This window comes from Pieris brassicae, chromosome 4 (genome assembly GCF_905147105.1).
Source record: "Pieris brassicae chromosome 4, ilPieBrab1.1, whole genome shotgun sequence".
Taxonomy (NCBI): Eukaryota; Metazoa; Arthropoda; class Insecta; order Lepidoptera; family Pieridae; genus Pieris; species Pieris brassicae.
In genome coordinates, this window is record NC_059668.1 from 21,533,283 (window position 1) to 21,552,797 (window position 19,515).

At 34.8% G+C, this 19,515-nt stretch overlaps 1 protein-coding gene across 1 annotated transcript in view; it reads left to right on the forward strand.

The window, feature by feature from the left end:
• LOC123708112 (dedicator of cytokinesis protein 4) overlaps positions 1-19,515 on the forward strand; it is a 79,009-nt gene that overhangs the window by 25,669 nt on the left and 33,825 nt on the right. The window contains exons 6-12 of the mRNA XM_045658624.1: positions 2,513-2,779; positions 9,009-9,221; positions 10,412-10,511; positions 13,353-13,588; positions 15,067-15,226; positions 17,628-17,751; positions 18,854-19,008. Coding sequence (XP_045514580.1) covers positions 2,513-2,779; positions 9,009-9,221; positions 10,412-10,511; positions 13,353-13,588; positions 15,067-15,226; positions 17,628-17,751; positions 18,854-19,008 — 1,255 coding nt within the window. The remainder of the gene's footprint in view (positions 1-2,512; positions 2,780-9,008; positions 9,222-10,411; positions 10,512-13,352; positions 13,589-15,066; positions 15,227-17,627; positions 17,752-18,853; positions 19,009-19,515) is intronic.

The following is a 19,515-nucleotide window of genomic DNA, read 5'->3' on the forward strand; positions in this document are numbered from 1 at the left end:
CAGTGTTGACCTAGTAGCTTCACCATGCGACACTTATCCCTGAGGTCGTAGGTTCGAGCCCTGGCTGTGTACCAATGGACTTTCTTTCTATATATTTAACATTCGCTCGAACGGTGAAGGAAAACATCGTGAGGAAACCGGCTTGCCTTAGACCCAAAAAAGTCGACGGCGTGCGTCAGGAACAGAAGACTGATAACCTACTTATTAGATTAAGAAATGATCGTAAAACAGATACATAAATCTGAGGCCCGGACCTAAAAAGGTTGTAGTGCCATTGTTTGGTTTTTTTGTCTATATTAATATAATCAAAAAGTAATGTCTTGTATCCAAATATATTATAGTATAGTACCTCGCTCAATCGTATTGATTTTTATCTCTATCCGCTTGTCTCATTAGGGCCCCGACTTCTCCTGCCATCACTCCTCCCTACCATCACCAGATTGTCGTGACTTTTCGGTTCTCTTCCAGCACTATCGCCAAAGTAGCTAAAAACCTGAAGTAGATGATAGTCAACAGTAATGTGGTGATCTTTACTTGGTTGATAATGAAGTTGTCTCAACCACTCAATCGCTCTTTAGCAACAGGAATACTAATTATAATTGGAACTCTGCTGTTTTCAACAACTCCTTGATCTCTCTACGCACAATGACTGAACTGGTTGTGCGTTAACAACCATTTTCTCATCTCCAAGCAACATTGGAAAAAAAATAACATTCCCTCTACACCGTGAAGAAAAGGATCGTGATCATTCGTAAGCTTCCCACCATCAACTCGCAGAACTCAACAGAAACAACATCATCGCCATCTTCTTGGTTCTATTTGCAGCCCATGCGTATCCGTAATATTCTCCTCCATAACCACTCCTCCACCTCTCGACTATACGAATACAGAGTTTGTTTCTGCATTACGAACTAATAATGTTACTATTAGGTCATTTGGATTGACTATAGTTACAAAAGGTCACGTTTTTATTTGTATATCTCATATTGCATCACTATAACTGTGTCATAAAACCCATATGGGTGTAATCGTTTGGGATGCCGTCGTGATTCATTATGAATCATTAGTTTTCTAAATACGCTTATCGAAACCGGTGATTTTATTCGCATAAAACATCTTTATAGCATTTTAAAGCCGTAACATTGTTTTATTGATACTTTTATTATTACACTTTTACCTTAATACAGGACTTTTTTCTTGTTTGTTTTTTACGCATAGCTTAGAATAACTACAGTTATTTCTAATCTGATAGAAGTACACAATAATACCGACATATGAATTCTTCAATTGAAAATTTATAAAAACAATTGTATTAATTGTATTTTTATATGTTTATTATTAGCTATATACGCTAATAATTACACACTGTAGAAACTCTTGTGGACTCGGCCAAGGAACATCCATGGAAATCTTATTAAGTAAATGCAACGTGAGCGGCAACTCGCGGTGTGTGCGGCCGGTACCTACTACCAAGATCCAGTTACTTTCGCCTCAGATACTTACTTGGAACCCGTATGCCCATGCTCTCTCTTACATTGTGCAGACCCTAAAAAAATCCCAAATAGGTATACTGATATAGCTAGCTTTCTTCTGTAGCTGGTCACACTACTTATGTTTATTTAAAAATATAGCATATTGGTGGCATTTTTCATACGCCAGTACCTAGTAACAACTCCATGTTGTAGGTGACTACATATTCTTCCAAGTATACATTCAATAGTATTAAACGTAAATGGCCCTTTCAAAGCTTTAAAAAAACAAATTTAGACTTATGTGCGAAAAGGCGTGTAAATTTTTAGTGCTAAAAATGTTCCATTTCATGGTAGAAAGGATTGGGAGAAAACTGCTCATGGTAGAGAAAGATGTGGCCAGTTGGAGGACAGAGTGTCTTCTATTTAATAGAGACTATAAGTAGCGTTATTGGACACTTATGATTACAATCCTTTTTAGTAAATTAGGTTAGACTTAAATTACTTATTAGTCTTAAGTTAGGCTAGATCGTAATGTTCCATGATGTCGTACTAAACACATGTATATAAAAAAAAAGTTGGAGGACTCTACTATACTCTTTAAGAGGTCCTTGTAAAATATTTATGTATAAAGTGGTTCTTGTTAAGATGGATGAACATTTTCCAAGGAAGTTTTTTAAATGCGGGTAGATTCAATTTAGTTTTTTCTTTAAAATATTAAGCTGTCGGTGGTTGTACTTAGGTTTTTTTATTTCATATATTTTGTTAATCAATGTATGTAATCTGTTTTGGCGTTCTATAATGTCTAAGTGTTTGCTTTTATAATATGGATATGTGTAGCTGTATGTTTACTTATAAATAAACAAATATTCAAGATAAATGAGGCTTGATTATTATTATTCAATTTTAAATATTTGCTCATTTTTTATGAAACATGTAATAAAATAACATTTGTCAAACTTTTCTGTAAAAAATCACTTACACTTCTATAGATACACTACACTTATATAGACTTCTATACTTTGATATGATATCTGTTACAGTGGCGTGGAACACTCCGTCGAGCTGGTGGTTCTGGCAGCAGCTTCAACTCTACCCTCACTATCACACCAACCGCTCAGTCGCACTATCTTATGTGTAGTATGAGGGATTTTGGACACACCGCCGGTGGCGATGAAGCCGAGCTGTTGCTATGGTTACACGATGCCAGGAGATCACAACCGCTGTCAGAGAGATTTCGAGTTCGCATCGCAAGAGATGGCTTCTCGAACTATATAGACCGACTGCATGCAAATAGCACTCTCTTTGCGGTAAGTAATATCAAATGTAGTAGTAGGTGACGAGATTGTTGAGTTGCTTATAGATGTGGGGTCTCTGCATCTTCTACCGAATTTACCACGGAGAGTGTTCAGAGGAGTTGTTCGTTGTCGAGGCAGAATACGAAATTCCACCCGTATCACCTCGATGTACGTCGTTCCACAACTGAGCGTGTCCAGATGTGGAACCAGCTGCCCACTGAAGTAAAGTAGTCCTTCAAGATAAGAGAGTACCAGTTTTTAAAATCCCGGCAACGTACTGGCGAGCTCTCTAGAATTGGTAAGGTGCCCGTTTTCCTCCTATTCTATAAATAAAATTCTATTGAAGTTTAGAAGTTAAGTAGCTGCCGTGGGGACTGTATTTAGATAATTAACGACTCTGAGAATAAGTATACTTTAAAGCAAAAGCTAATGTTGGTGATACCTCTGCGATTATTAACTACCAACAAAAAAAAAGTTTTTTTTTTTTACAATGGAACGTGATTGAAAGTTTAAACGCTTTATAGATTTAACCGCTGACTCATTACAGTAATATTATGTTTATAACAATATGCAATGTCATCATTCATCATCTAGAAAGAGCGATTTAAAAATTGATTTAATTTACGAAAAATTTATTTAATTTATAGATATAATAATAATAATAATAATAAGCCTTTAGTCCAGATCTTTGACATATTTTGCATGCGGCCCCAGTCCGGGAGAAGGCCTCGTCCAACTTTTTCCACCCTAATTTATTTTGTGCCATCGTCATCCAATTTCTGCCAGCTACCCTCTCGATCCCGTCGGCCCATCGCTCTGTTGGTCTTCATTTCTTCCTTTTTCCTTTCGGACCCGTCCCTTCGGTTACTGCTCATCTGTCCATCTACCATCTGTCACCTGTACAATGGGCTACGTGGCCTGCCCATCTCCATTTAAGTTTAAGGGCATATTGCTCAGCATCAATAATATTGGATTTTCTGCGAATATATTCACTTTTATGTTTGTCGTTTGCCAAGTTTGTGCTCCATATGTAAGGCAAGGCAGCAAGCAGGAATCCACCACCTTTTCATTAAGCTTAATTGGGCTTAGCTTATAGATATATATGTTATGCTGATGACATGGCACTAACTTTTTATGGGGATACATGGGAGGAAACTTATAAAAACGCTGAAGCGGATCTTCACAAACTTAACGCGCACTTAACCAGCAGTCAGCTAACTATTAATCCATCTAAAACTAACTTCATAACTTTTGCTATACGTGATAAGAGCCAACCCCCCTCCAATCTTAACATAAAATTACACAAACTAAATTGCAATTGTAGTGAAGACTGCGGCTGTGACACGCTGCTTAGGGTGAAACAGATTAAATACTTAGGTGTGATTATTGACCAAAATCTAAACTGGCACGCCCATGTTGATGCAGTAATAAAAAGGATACGTAGGTTAAGCTGGATTTTTTGCAATCTACGTCATGTAGCGGAACCAAACATCATATATACCATGTATAAAGCATTAGTTCAATCTGTTATCACCTACTGTATCACAGTGTGGGGTGGTTGTGCGAAAACCAAAGTTCTAGCACTTGAAAGAGCTCAGAGAGCAATTATAAAAATAATGTTACTAAAAAATAAAAGTTTTCCAACTGAAGAGTTGTACAAGTCTTGCAAACTACTGACCATACGCCAGCTCTATATTCTCCGTTGTGTCCTTAGGAGACACGCAACCTCTCCACATAAAACAGACACACCTCAAAAAAGGACCCAACATAATATAATAAGCTACACAATTTGCAAGACAATCTTTGCACGTAAGCAATACAACAATCGCTCAGCTTATCTCTATAATAGTTTAAATAAAACCCTTAGCTTTCATAATCTTACATACCATAAATGTAAAACAACTTTAAACCATTGGCTCGGTACACTTAACTACAACAAAACAGAAGCATTGTTAAATCATCTAATATAATTTTTTCCTTAATCCATCTTTTCATGCAACACGCGCACACATTTGTTTCGTCTTTCACAAACACATTACATTTACATAGTCATCATAATATATTCAAATATTTGTTTATTTTTATTTATTTATTTTTCTTTTTTTTTAAACCAATTGTGTTGGTTGATTTAAAGAAGAGCGAAGCTTCCCTGTCACAGGTCTCTGACTTACTAGGGAGGCCTCTATCTGAATTGTATTGTACATATATCTGAACAAATAAAGAATTTTGAATTTTGAATTTTTTTGAATATATAAATAAAATATAAATTCCTTTTTATGCTAATATTATAAAGAGAATTTTTTTGTGACGAATTAACTCCAATTCCACTATCAATTTCAAAAACAATTCCATTACTAGATTGCTTCATTATCTCCGACTTATTTATTTCCAAAATATTAAAAAGACATGCAGATACCGGCAAACATCTTGAACAAATGTCCTTGCTTTCGCACAAGCGATTTTTAGGTATGAATGGTGATGTGTCTATCGCGTGATTGGTAAATCAGTTGACGTTTGTGTCCCGCGCTGTGTACGATGCGCAAGCTTTCCCCCACTTTCTTGTTTAATGCTCAAAAAGTTTGCCGGTATCTGTACAAAGCCTGTATTTTGACCCTTGGTGTACGTGCGACAAACGAAAATCAACATGATGTTATCAATGTATATATAATTGTATATTTTTACAAAAGTTGCAATATGTTGCTATTGCATACACAATGCAATAGAGGTTTTCGAAAATACGCGCTTTTATTCATTTATTCGTCACATTAAACATGGTTATGCAGGTGTAACATATTAAGTTACATGTTGCTGTTGCTATATTTGACTAGAGATACTAGCGAATCCGGCAGACGGTCTCCTGAACACATGGCTTACATACAAAACAATATATCTTATAATCAATATTAAAAAATTCATCTACATCTGTCCAGCCGTTTAGGGGTATAATAATGAAGATTTATATATATACCAGCTGTTTATTTGCTGTATAGTTAAATAACCTAGACTACAGCATGGAAAAATCATTTAAATCGGTCCAGCCGTTTAAGAGGAGTTCAGTGACATATACACGTACAGTATATAAACATATAAGTGTATATGTCATAAAATTATGGAAATTTGAATAGTTTCAACGCAGTTAAGAGTGTTAGGTTTTTATTCTACGCAATTTACACTATGTAATAATAATTAAGCCCCATTTATTCCTTGAAAAATTTACAAAATATACACACATAAAATATATATCTATTTTTTTTTCAAGGACCTCTTATTGAGTATAGGCCTCCTCCAATTGGAGGTGGACTCTCTCTCTGTTTTGACCTTTTTTCTCCCAATCCTCTCCATCAACTTTCTTAAGCTTGCGCTTTACACTATATACGGTGAAGGAAAAACTAGATTCAAAAGTCGACTGTGTGTGTGAGACTCAAAATGTACTCACCTACTTGCTTATTAAAAAAATCTGGTTGATTTGTATCGTTAAAACGGGTACAGACTGTTCCTTCAACAAGTGTGTAACCTGGGTTTCGCTTATATAACTGTTCGTCATGATTCATCAACTACAGGAATTTGAAAGTTTATTTTGGCAATTAATTAAATTATAATAATTAAGAATGAGTTTTTGGAAATCTCATTCCAAAAGGCCGTATACAATCTTTGAAAATTACGTTATCAGTCACTTGCTGTAATTAAAGCGAAGAGGCTGTCAATTTTTTTAATATTTGTATTGTTCACCTCCAACTGTCTAAAAAAGGGCTCGCCCTCCAAGGTCGGCAACGCACAAATGACAAATGAAATTCAAATTCAAAAAGTTTTCATTAGAAATGTTTCTAACTGTCCAGTTCTTAACATTTTCAGTGTTAGCCACGTATATATTTGTTTACATCTATAAAAACGATATACTTGAAATCCTCCCAAAATTCCGTTCTTTTCTAGTAATTTCCAAATGGTGTTGCGGATAAATAAATAAATTAGTGACACTACAACCTTTTTAGGTGTGGGCCTCAGATTTCTGTATCTTCTGTATTTCATAAGTTTCATTTAGAAGTTTAATATATATAAGTAGGTGATCAGCCTCCTGTGCCTGACACACGTTGACTTTTTTGGGTCAGTCACCGTTTTTCACATTCATTCTTCATAGAAAGAAAGTTAATTGGTGCACAGCCGAGGTCGTAGGCTCGATCCCGGCTGTGCACCAATGAGTGGATAGGGATGAGAGTCGCGCGCTAAAGCCAAGCAGCCAACATTGCGCTGATGTCGCGGATAAGTACTATAATACTCTAGTTAAACGGAAATTAATCAATAAAACGTTTTTACAAATTTTACAATTATTTACATCATACTTATTATTGGGATTGATTTCCTCCAGTTCAAACAATATGTATGACTAAAATTGTCGATTAAAAAGAGTGTTTCTTGGCAGTTCTTCTAGCCCGCTCTACGCTCTTGACTTGCGAACTGATAGTAAATGTAAATTAAGAATTAATTTAACATCTTTTCTGTTGACGGTTCATAAGTGTACTAGGTTACCTATATGAATAAAGTTATTTTGAATTTGAGTTTGAATAATATGTTCATTCAACTTCGTAGGTGATTTGCTAAATGTTAGTATTGGTTAGGGGATTTTATATTTCCTTTCTGAGTATGTGTCATTGTTTATATCCTGCTTATTGCATGTACTTAACTAACTACTAACTATGGCCAGTATTTATTTTTATTTATTCACACTTCACACAAAAAAATATACAAATAACACGATACATAAAAAAATTATAAGGGCTGCAACGGGCAGCGTTATCGCTAACAAGCGATCTCTTCCAGGCAACCCTAGTAAGAGAATAACTAAAAAAAGAAAAATGATGAGAAAGTGCAAGTAGTATTTAAATATACCTCCACTTGACCGTATTCAACGGAGGAGTCCAGAGGAGTTGTTCGGATTAATACCTGCAGCTGAGTTTCATCATCGGACGTCGAGGCAGAATACAAAATTCCACCCGTATCACCTCGACGTCAGCCGCTCCACGACTGAGCGTTTTTCAAGGCAATTTTTGCCGCGCACCACCGCTATGTGGAACCAGCTGCCCACTGAAGTATTTCCGAACCAATTCGACTTGGGTCCTTCAAGAAAAGAGCGTACCAATGCTTGACTGACAGGCAACGCACTCGCGAGCCCTCTGACATTGAGAGTGTTCATGGGCGGCGGTATCACTTAACATCAGGTGAGCCTCCTGCCCGTTTGCCCTCTAATATTTTTTTTTGTATAGTACGTTTCATCTGCATCATTCGTGTATGGTATGATCACATAACATTCAAAGGTCTGGGCCTCAGATTTCTGTATCTGTTAGTCGTTTTGCTTCGCCGTTCGAGCGAATGTTAAATGCTCACATAGAAAGTCCATTGGTGGACTAGCCGGGGATCGAACCTACGACCTCAGAGATGAGAGACGCACGCTGAAGCCACTCGGCTTAACACGGCTCAGTCAATTCATTTTTATATATATATATATATATATTATTTTTTAATTTAATTATATAATAGATCCTCAGAAATCACACTGTTGTATAAAGCCAGATAGACGATAGTCTGGAAATTTCTTGTCTTCGGCTAACATAGCTTTTACACATTGAAAGAAAACAATTTCTTAACCGGATTAAAGCTATTTGTATTATTATAAACTTTTACAAATAGCTTTAATTCGGTTAAAAAGTTGTTTTCTTTCAATATAGAAACATTTTAATGTGCTTCATTCGTATGGATGAGCACAGGAATAGTAATTTTGGATCGATTTTGTATCGACGTCAATGATTAATGTTTCTGGAAAACCCCATTTTCATGTTTTATATAAGTATTATAAGAGATATGTTTTAAATACTTTTGAAAGAACTTTTCTCGCTTACCTCCATAACTTTTCTTCGCCTACAGAAGATTTAACTTAAAAAGAATTAACTACATACAAAAACCTCGTTAATGCGAGCCAATAGTACGTACGTATCAACCGGCAACGCAATCGCGGGCCTTTGGCATTGAGAATGCTCACGGGCGGTATCACTTGACATCAGGTGAGCCTTCTGCTCGGATGCCTGTTCTATAAAAAAAAACCTTAAAGCAACGCACTGGCAACTCCCCTGGCTTATTCATATACCATATATATTAACATGAACTTCGTCCCCTTTCTCATTAAACAATATAAAATGCAAAACCATAAAAACTGTTAAATTGGCATTTAGTATTCTTATTTGTTTTTCAGGATCTCTCAGCAACGGATCTATCTCGTGAGTTATGGCTTGTCGCATGGGTTATTCGTGTGGGGAGGTGGTCAGGCGCAGGTGGCATGGGTAGCGGGACAGGGGAACGACGAGGGCCGATAGCACGGAGGCCTTTAGGCGCTGGTGTGCTGCCTCTAGCGGAGTTCTTGAGACAACCAGAACAGCCTTCTGTGGAAAAGGAGTATACGTTTAAGGTAAATTTAACAGAACTCAAGAGTCTATTAAATTATCTCTTTTAGTACATTGATTATTATTACAAATACTGCGTCAAAAACTGTTTTTAGATTGCAATGGAAACTACGTTAAATTAATGAAATCTTTACTAAATAGCCTAAGTATTCGTTAACTCGTGAAATAAAGCCAAAAATCTTCTAATTGATATATTTATTAAATTCACGTAAAAATAAATAACCATGTTTTAATTACGACTTTAAATTTTCCATTTAAGTTCAAACAACAATAACAAAAAAAAATATGTTCTTAATTCTTTTGTTTCTTAGTGAAGAAATTTGTACTGTACCTAAAACGACATCTTAAAGGTTTTTTGGTATTTTTTAGCGATGCATCGATACGCTTTATAGCCGATACGATACTGATGCCGATACACTTATAGAAATATCGTCGACTGATACTAACGCTTGTTGAACTAAAATTGAATTTAGGTAAAATATATCAAGTTTGGTTAAAGTATTAATTTTTGTTAAAAAATATAAACAGTCACAAACCTTGAATAAGATTGAAGGTTTAGTAAACTAAGAATTAAGAGTAATCATTGAAATATGATGAATAACTGCTCATAATTAAAATTAACTTTGATAAGATTTTGTGCATTTAACATTCGCTCGAACGGTGAAGGAAAACATCGTGAGACGAGCCGGTTTCCTGCTCGTCTTAGACCCAAAAAGTCCACGTGTGTCAGGCACAGAAGGCTGATCACCTACTTGCCTATTAGTTTAACTAATGATCATGAAACAGATACAAAAATCCGAGGCCAAGACCAAAAAGGTTGTAGCGCCATTGATTTTTTTTATCTTAAGATTTTTGTTATTCTGTATTTTATTCAATTTGGTACTCAAAACACCGTGCGAGGACAAAGCGGGTGAGAGAGACAACAAACTGAATAGAAAACACGGGATTCCCTGGGCGTATATAGTCTGTGCCTCATTTGACAATTAGATTAAACAAGATGCTCGATTACATTACTTTTTTAAAGCGCGTAATTAGAAAAGTATCGTTATATCGGTATTGGATGCATCCCTAGTATTTTTGTACTCTTCAAAAATAAACTATTCTAACTTTAAATAATAATAAAAAAGGTAAATAATGATTTCAATTCGCGATTATATTATTTTGTTTAAAAAACAAAATGTAATTTCCATTTCAGGTGTACCAATGCGAAGAGAAAGATTTTCACCAACTCCACGACATGCTAATACGCAAACAGACAAATAAATGCAACATTTTACCTGGACAGCCGAACTACGGTAAGTTTGTTGTCACAATAAATTCTAGCTTGATAATGCTAATCGTTATTTGAGGCTAAGATTTCACTTCTACACGGAATATATATAACTGTAAGTTTATATTAAGCCGTATTGATTTAGAAATTAAAATAAATTCAGAAATCTGTTTCATGTTCATTTGTATAATAGGCAAGTAGGTGAGTGTGCCTGACACAAGGCGTCGACTTTGGGTCTAAGGCAAGCTGAATGTTAAATGCGCACATAGCAAGCACGTCCATTGGTGCACAGCCGGGGATCGTACCACTGAAGCCACGAAAAAGGAGTAGGTTTCGCCATTCGACCGTATATATTGTTATGAACTAGGGGATCTATGAACTATGAACTAGGGATAGACCCTACTTGTGGTGACTGGTCGTATTTGAATTCGTGTATGCGGTGATGTTGGTTATTTCGACTATGTATTTGCGTGTTGTTCCCACGAGAATGTAAGTGCGTATTCCTATTTCACCATGCCTCCTGGTGATGTCATGTGGAACATGATGTTATGGTTGCAGCTCCTTACATTAGTTTTGTAATACAAAAAAAACTTGGCGATTTAAAAAAAGTGGCGGAGAGTTTATTGCCAGTTCTTCTCTTCCGTTCTACGCCCTTGATTTGTGAAGTGGCAGTAAATGTAAAATTTGATTGACGTTCATAAGTTCATTGTGTTACCTATATGAATAAATTATTTTTTGACGTTGACTTTGAACTAGTTCTGAAGACGGGTTTCCTGCAAATTGTACCACTACAATTGCTCTGAAAAAAAAAATGATTCACCTTCCTGAAAACGTAGACGAGTATGTAAATTCAAATTTTCTGGACCATTCTTGAAGCGGTAATATAGGTTTCGATGAAAACGTCTCCAACTTGTACAAAAATACAGGAACATTTCAGTCAACTCGTAACCATATAGTATATTTAAAATTAAATTTTCGTACATTATTCGGCATAAGCTCTAGCCCTACTAATTATTTCGAAATATGTACAAATGTTTCTTTTTATATTAAGCTCTGTGTCATGTCTATGTATACTAAGGCAGGTTCGTTTACAAAAAAAACAGTGGCGCTACAACCTTTAGATTTTCTTTTCCTGCGATTATTTATTTCTGAATAGGTAAATTCAAATTCAAGTTATTTAATTATATACAGTTGGTATATTTATGGAGGTTTACGCAATCCGTTCATTAGTCTACCAGGAGTCTTGTTGTGAGAAGAACGAGCAAACTCAGCAAGTTCGTTCCTCCCTTTACATTATCATTTTTAGTACGGGAAAGGTCACAATTCACAAGTTCAATCAGTCGTTAGTCAGTTAGTTAGGTCGGCCTTGTATGACTGACGCTGACTTTTATGTCTAAGCATTTCCTCACGATGTTTATTTACCTTCCATACCAGCGAGTGTTAATTACGGAACTAGTTAGTCAGTTAGTTAGGTCGGCCTTCTATGACTGACGCTGACTTTTATGTCTAAGCATTTCCTCACGATGTTTACCTTCCATACCAGCGAGTGTTAATTACGGTACTAGTTAGTCAGTTAGTTAGGTCGGCCTTGTATGACTGACGCTGACTTTTATGTCTAAGCATTTCCTCACGATGTTTACCTTACATACCAGCGAGTGTTAATTACGGAACTAGTTAGTCAGTTAGTTAGGTCGGCCTTGTATGACTGACGCTGACTTTTATGTCTAAGCATTTCCTCACGATGTTTACCTTCCATACCAGCGAGTGTTAATTACGGAACTAGTTAGTCAGTTAGTTAGGTCGGCCTTGTATGACTGACGCTGACTTTTATGTCTAAGCATTTCCTCACGATGTTTACCTTCCATACCAGCGAGTGTTAATTACGGAGCTAGTTAGTCAGTTAGTTAGGTCGGCCTTCTATAACTGACGCTGACTTTTATGTCTAAGCATTTCCTCACGATGTTTACCTTCCATACCAGCGAGTGTTAATTACGGTACTCGTTAGTCAGTTAGTTAGGTCGGCCTTGTATGACTGACGCTGACTTTTATGTCTAAGCATTTCCTCACGATGTTTACCTTACATACCAGCGAGTGTTAATTACGGAACTAGTTAGTCAGTTAGTTAGGTCGGCCTTCTATGACTGACGCTGACTTTTATGTCTAAGCATTTCCTCACGATGTTTACCTTCCATACCAGCGAGTGTTAATTACGGTACTAGTTAGTCAGTTAGTTAGGTCGGCCTTGTATGACTGACGCTGACTTTTATGTCTAAGCATTTCCTCACGATGTTTACCTTACATACCAGCGAGTGTTAATTACGGAACTAGTTAGTCAGTTAGTTAGGTTGGCCTTGTATGACTGACGCTGACTTTTATGTCTAAGCATTTCCTCACGATGTTTACCTTCCATACCAGCGAGTGTTAATTACGGAGCTAGTTAGTCAGTTAGTTAGGTCGGCCTTGTATGATTGACGCTGACTTTTATGTCTAAGCATTTCCTCACGATGTTTACCTTACATACCAGCGAGTGTTAATTACGGAACTAGTTAGTCAGTTAGTTAGGTCGGCCTTCTATAACTGACGCTGACTTTTATGTCTAAGCATTTCCTCACGATGTTTACCTTCCATACCAGCGAGTGTTAATTACGGAACTAGTTAGTCAGTTAGTTAGGTCGGTCTTGTATGACTGACGCTGACTTTTATGTCTAAGCATTTCCTCACGATGTTTACCTTCCATACCAGCGAGTGTTAATTACGGACATAGGTGCACATCCATTGGTGCACGTTCAAACTACTAGGCCAACAATCCTATCGTTTTTCTGAATGTAATATAATCATATTATATTTGAAAATATATATCTTACAGGCATCGTAGTAGCCCTGAGGCTGCTAACAAATCAAGGCGGTATATCGGAGGCTGTGGCATCTGGAGCTACTGTGACAGCAAAAAGGGGATTCCCCGACGTCATAATGCCCGGAGATGTCCGAAACGATCTCTACATGACATTGGAAAGGGCGGAGTTCGAAAGAGGCGGGAAGAGTACGGCGAAAAATGTCATGGCAACAGTTACTGTGCACGATAATACTGGACAAGTTATTAATGTATGTATATGTCACCTAAATTTAACTTTTTTATAATAATATATCTAAACAACTATTGCTTAAAAATGTTTTTTTTTAAATAATTATAACGATTAGATTGTTTCTAAACCCTTTGTGCCCCACTTTGGCATTTCTAAAGTTCCTGTGTGCCTCTATGTATATGTATATATATATATATTGCTTTAATTGCAATAATGTTTACAAAAGATTGCGATTTTACATGAATTACAATTTAGCCTATACAATAATTACAGCTAATAAGTATTATAATGTTTAAAGAAAACAATATTTTAACTGGATTAAAGCTATTTGTATTATTATAAACGTATAATTATGTACATAATTTTAAATTTAATTTTTTCCGACGTTTCGCGTGCTTTACAGCGTGCATGGTCACGGTGACAAAATTCCGGTAAAAGAATTGTTTACTTTCAATGTGTAAAAAGCTATGTTAACCAAAGACAATACAATATTGTGTTGACTTAATTTTCTACAATACTATACGAATTAAACTAAGGTAGTGTTCATGAACACTAGGTTTATTAACTCCAAAGGTTTAATAATCTTTAGGCGCCTTATTTATGTCGTATCAAGAAGTTGGATTGCCTCAGTATTCACATGGTCATGTAGCCTGTTTAAGTGAGCTAAGGCCGTATTTAGGACTGTATCCAGATTAAGATTTATCCTTGTGGATACTTTCATTTTTACGTGCATTGACAATGTCCGGAAGAACTTTGTTCTGAAACCTTGGTATTATTTCTAAATTGCTTTTCGCTGTACAGCCCCAAAGCTGTATGCCATACGTCCACACAGGGTTTCACTTGTTTATAGAAAAGTCATTTGTTATGTATTAACTATTGTCTTCTTATTAGCCAGTACATTTGTTTGTGTCTTATACCTTATTCATTCATTTAAAAAAAATGTTCACTTAAATGCTTATGAAAATAAATTACGAGAACAATTATTTGAGAAAAAAATTATTTTTTTTGAATATCCTTAAGATTTAAATTGTACCCCTGTGGGCCCCGCGTTGAGTAATACTACGCGGATGTAATAATTGAATTGTGATACAAAGAAATTTAGCATCTCTAAGAACACTAATTAAACTATCATATTTTTATAAAGTAATAGATAAAAAATATCAGTTACAGCGTCTACTTTGAATAAAAAATCATTTGGTCTATGTCTGCCTATAGCAGACCTCATTAGACTTGATTTAATAAAAATCTTAAACTCTGTGCTTGTATTTTCTTCTATAAATATATACAGTTACATTCTGTTATAAAGACATCGAAGGGATAATAAATGGTCGTTAAAACCGATAGTCGCAACAGATGACGTTGTTATTAAGAACCTAATACAAAGAATTCAGACGGGACCTTTGCATTCGGTCAATAAAACCTGTATTTCTTTGCAAATAAACGATCTATTTATTAAAATATATCAGTGTAATTGTATTAGGGATATGTTGTTTCCAGGATTGCGTATGGGGTGCCAGTGGAACGGGCTCTACTTTGTATGAGTCGTTAGTTTTGTATCACAACAATAGCCCAGCTTGGGGCGAACAGTTACGCCTCACCGTTCCCTTAGAGACGTTCACTCACGCGCACGTTCGGATCGAGTTTAGGCATTGCTCAAGTAAGTAATCGTGATATGTTTATACGTGATTTCGGATATATATATATATATATATATATATATATATATAAACTCCTTCATTTCTAGATATCTGTGTGCCCTTTTTAAAGTCATAAAAGTTAGGTAAATGTAAAATCTTTTTTAAAACTAGTCAACGATAATAGTGATTTCTTAATTAAAATGGTATTAATCCAATAATTATATATTATTGAAATATCTTTGACTAACATATTTAAAAAAAACACCGAAAAAGTATTTAAAGAAAACATGAAGATGAAGCTTCATCGTTTAGTTGATATCAACTCTGGGGAAATAAATACAGATAATACAACTTTCTCAACAGCTGTGATACTTTTGACATTCAAGTCATCATCTTTTGTCTTCAGTCACTGTGACCACGCACGCTGTAAAGTACGCGAAATGTCGGAAAATTTTATACTTAAAATTATGTAAATAATTATAAGTTTATATTGTAGCTTCAATCCGTTTAAAAAGTGTTTTCTTAATGTGTAAAAGCTATGTTAGTAAAAGACAATACTATAAAAAAGTATGTTTAGTTATTACCTCCATAATATGACTCCATGTGTTGTGGGCAGCTAGACTCTTCCATTTAACATCTTAACATGACACCATCATTCCTACATTACACTGACATTTTATAATGAAACTATTAAGAAAACACTTTTTAAACGGATTGAAGCTATGTATTATTATTATAAACTTATAATTATTTACATAATTTTAAATTTAGTTTCGCGTGCTTTACAGCTTGCGTGGTCACGGTGACCATAATAATACATATAGCTTCAATCCGGTTAAAAAGTGTTTTCTTAATGTGTAAAAGCTATGTTAATAAAAGACAATACTATAAAAAGTATGTTTAGTTATTACCTCCATAATATGACTCCATGTGTTGTGGGCAGCTAGACTCTTCCATTTAACATCTTAACAGTACATGACACCATCATTCCTACATTACACTGACATTTTATAATGAAACTATTAAGAAAACACTTTTTAAACGGATTGAAGCTATGTATTATTATTATAAACTTATAATTATTTACATAATTTTAAATTTAGTTTCGCGTGCTTTACAGCGTGCGTGGTCACGGTGACCATAATAATACATATAGCTTCAATCCGTTTAAAAAGTATTTTCTTTCAATATGCAAAAGCTATGTTAATAAAAGACAATACTATAAAAAAGTATGTTTAGTTATAACCTCCATAATATGACTCCATGTGTTGTGGGCAGCTAGACTCTTCCATTTAACATCTTAACATGACACCATCATTCCTACATTACACTGACATTTTATAATGAAACTATTAAGAAAACACTTTTTAAACGGATTGAAGCTATGTATTATTATTATAAACTTATAATTATTTACATAATTTTAAATTTAGTTTCGCGTGCTTTACAGCGTGCGTGGTCACGGTGACCATAATAATACATATAGCTTCAATCCGTTTAAAAAGTATTTTCTTTCAATATGCAAAAGCTATGTTAATAAAAGACAATACTATAAAAAAGTGTTTAGTTATTACCTCCATAATATGACTCCATGTGTTGTGGGCAGCTAGACTCTTCCATTTAACATCTTAACAGTACATGACACCATCATTCCTACATTACACTGACATTTTATAATGAAACTATTAAGAAAACACTTTTTAAACGGATTGAAGCTATGTATTATTATTATAAACTTATAATTATTTACATAATTTTAAATTTAGTTTCGCGTGCTTTGCAGCGTGCGTAGTCACGGTGACCATGATAATACATATAGGTTCAATCCGTTTAAAAAGTGTTTTATTAATGTGTAAAAGTTATGTTAATAAAAGACAATACTATAAAAAAGTATGTTTAGTTATTACCTCCATAATATGACTCCATGTGTTGTGGGCAGCTAGACTCTTCCATTTAACATCTTAACATGACACCATCATTCCTACATTACACTGACATTTTATAATGAAACTATTAAGAAAACACTTTTTAAACGGATTGAAGCTATGTATTATTATTATAAACTTATAATTATTTACATAATTTTAAATTTAGTTTCGCGTGCTTTACAGCGTGCGTGGTCACGGTGACCATAATAATACATAGCTTCAATTCGTTTAAAAAGTGTTTTCTTAATGTGTAAAAGCTATGTTAACAAAAAAAAAACTATTATTGTAATACTTTCCATAGATTTCGGAACAGGACAAGCCGAGATGCTGTTGTCTAAGTTTGTTAGTGAATGGATAAAGTTTTTTTTATCGTTAGTGAAAATTGTGTTTTTAAGAAAGTCGTTAGAGAGCAACTCACACAGACCACTATTGTCTATATGCAAAGTATATTCTTGTAATTTATGGACAGCTTAGAATATAATCAAATTTTCAGCACGCGATAAGAACGAAAGGAAACTGTTCGGTTTCTCCTTCGCGCGATTGATGGAGGCAAGTGGCGCCACCCTACGGGACGGCTCCCACGAGCTGCACGTTTACAAGTGTGACGATCCCACGAAGTAAGTTTCACTTAGCCCGTCAGACACACATGACTAACGGTAAGGTTCGGAAATTAAACAGCCTAATTTAGTTCAAATTCCAGCACATTTGTCAAAAATCATTTATTCATGTAGGTACACTTATGAACGCCAAAAAAATAAATATACATTAAATGCTTCTAATTTTACATTTACTGCCAGTTCTCAAAGGCGTAGAACGGAAGAGAAGAACTCTTTTTAATAGCCAATTACACAACTAATGTAAGGATCTGCAACCATAACACCATGTTCCACATGAGATCAGCAGGAGGCATGGTGAAATAGGAATACGCACTTACATTCTCGTGGGAACAACACGCAAATACATAGTCAACTTAACTGTTGGGACGGGATTCGGGTTTAGCTCTAACTCTCGTTTACCTCTACGTGTGTATGTATGCATATATTGATACTGAACGTATCAAATTGTTGTTCGACTTTGTTTTCCAACGTAATTAACACAGACGCACAGTCAAATACGATTAATATTGAAATTATGAATTCCTAACCGCTGCACGGCTTTTTGCTTCGGTTAGAATCTTACCCTAATTATAACAGCCGATTAAGTGAGGCTAAAATGTTGATTTAAATGACGTTATATGTAGAGGGCGTGCGACTCTCATCCCTGAGATCGTAGGTTCGATCCCCGGCCGTATACCAATGGACTATTTGTCTATGTTAAATCATTCGCTCGAACGGTGTAGGAAAACATCGTGAGGAAACCGACTTGCCTTTGACCCAAAAAGCCCACGTGTGTCAGGCACAGAAGGCTGATCACCTACTTGCCTATTAGATTGACATTATCATGAAGCAGACACAGTCTGAGACCCAGACTTAAAAACGTTTTTAGTGCCACTTGATATTATTTCATTAAATATGTATATTCGTTATGTAAGCATTGCTTAGCGTCTAATTACATTAAGATAAACATGTAGATTAAAAACATAGCATAAATGTTTATTATTACTTAAAATTTCTCTAAAACTTTTGTATTGAGAAATATATGCTTGGAAAACTCCCTTTACACTCAGATAATCAGTATTTAATATAATGGAAAGTCAAAGTTTACCATAATATTTTCTAGGTTATTAACAGCGAGCTATCTATCTCTGGCTTCTTGCGCTAATGACACTGCGCGTGCGTCTACTACCAATGGAGTGGTTGCGTCGTTTCCTAGGAGTACCAAAGAAAATTGCACAATTAGTACAGTGCTATGCTCCACCAAACTTACACAAAATGGTGAGTTGACCAATACCAGCATTTATCTGGTAGGCCAGAGTTACAAAAAAATATTTTTGTTTGTAACTCTGAAACGAATGAACTCAACTTAAAAAAATCTTATATTTATATAAAGCTACAATACATTTTTAAAATTCTTTTATTTATATAAAGCTACAATACATTTTTAAAATTCTTTTATTTATATAAAGCTACAATACATTTTTTAAATTATTTTATTTACATAAAACTATAATACATTTTTAAAATTCTTTTATTTATATAAAGCTACAATACATTTTTTAAATTATTTTATTTACATAAAACTATAATACATTTTTAAAATTATTTTATTTACATAAAACTATAATACATTTTTAAAATTCTTTTATTTATATAAAGCTACAATACATTTTTTAAATTATTTTATTTACATAAAACTATAATACATTTTTAAAATTCTTTTATTTATATAAAGCTACAATACATTTTTAAAATTATTTTATTTATATAAAACTATAATACATT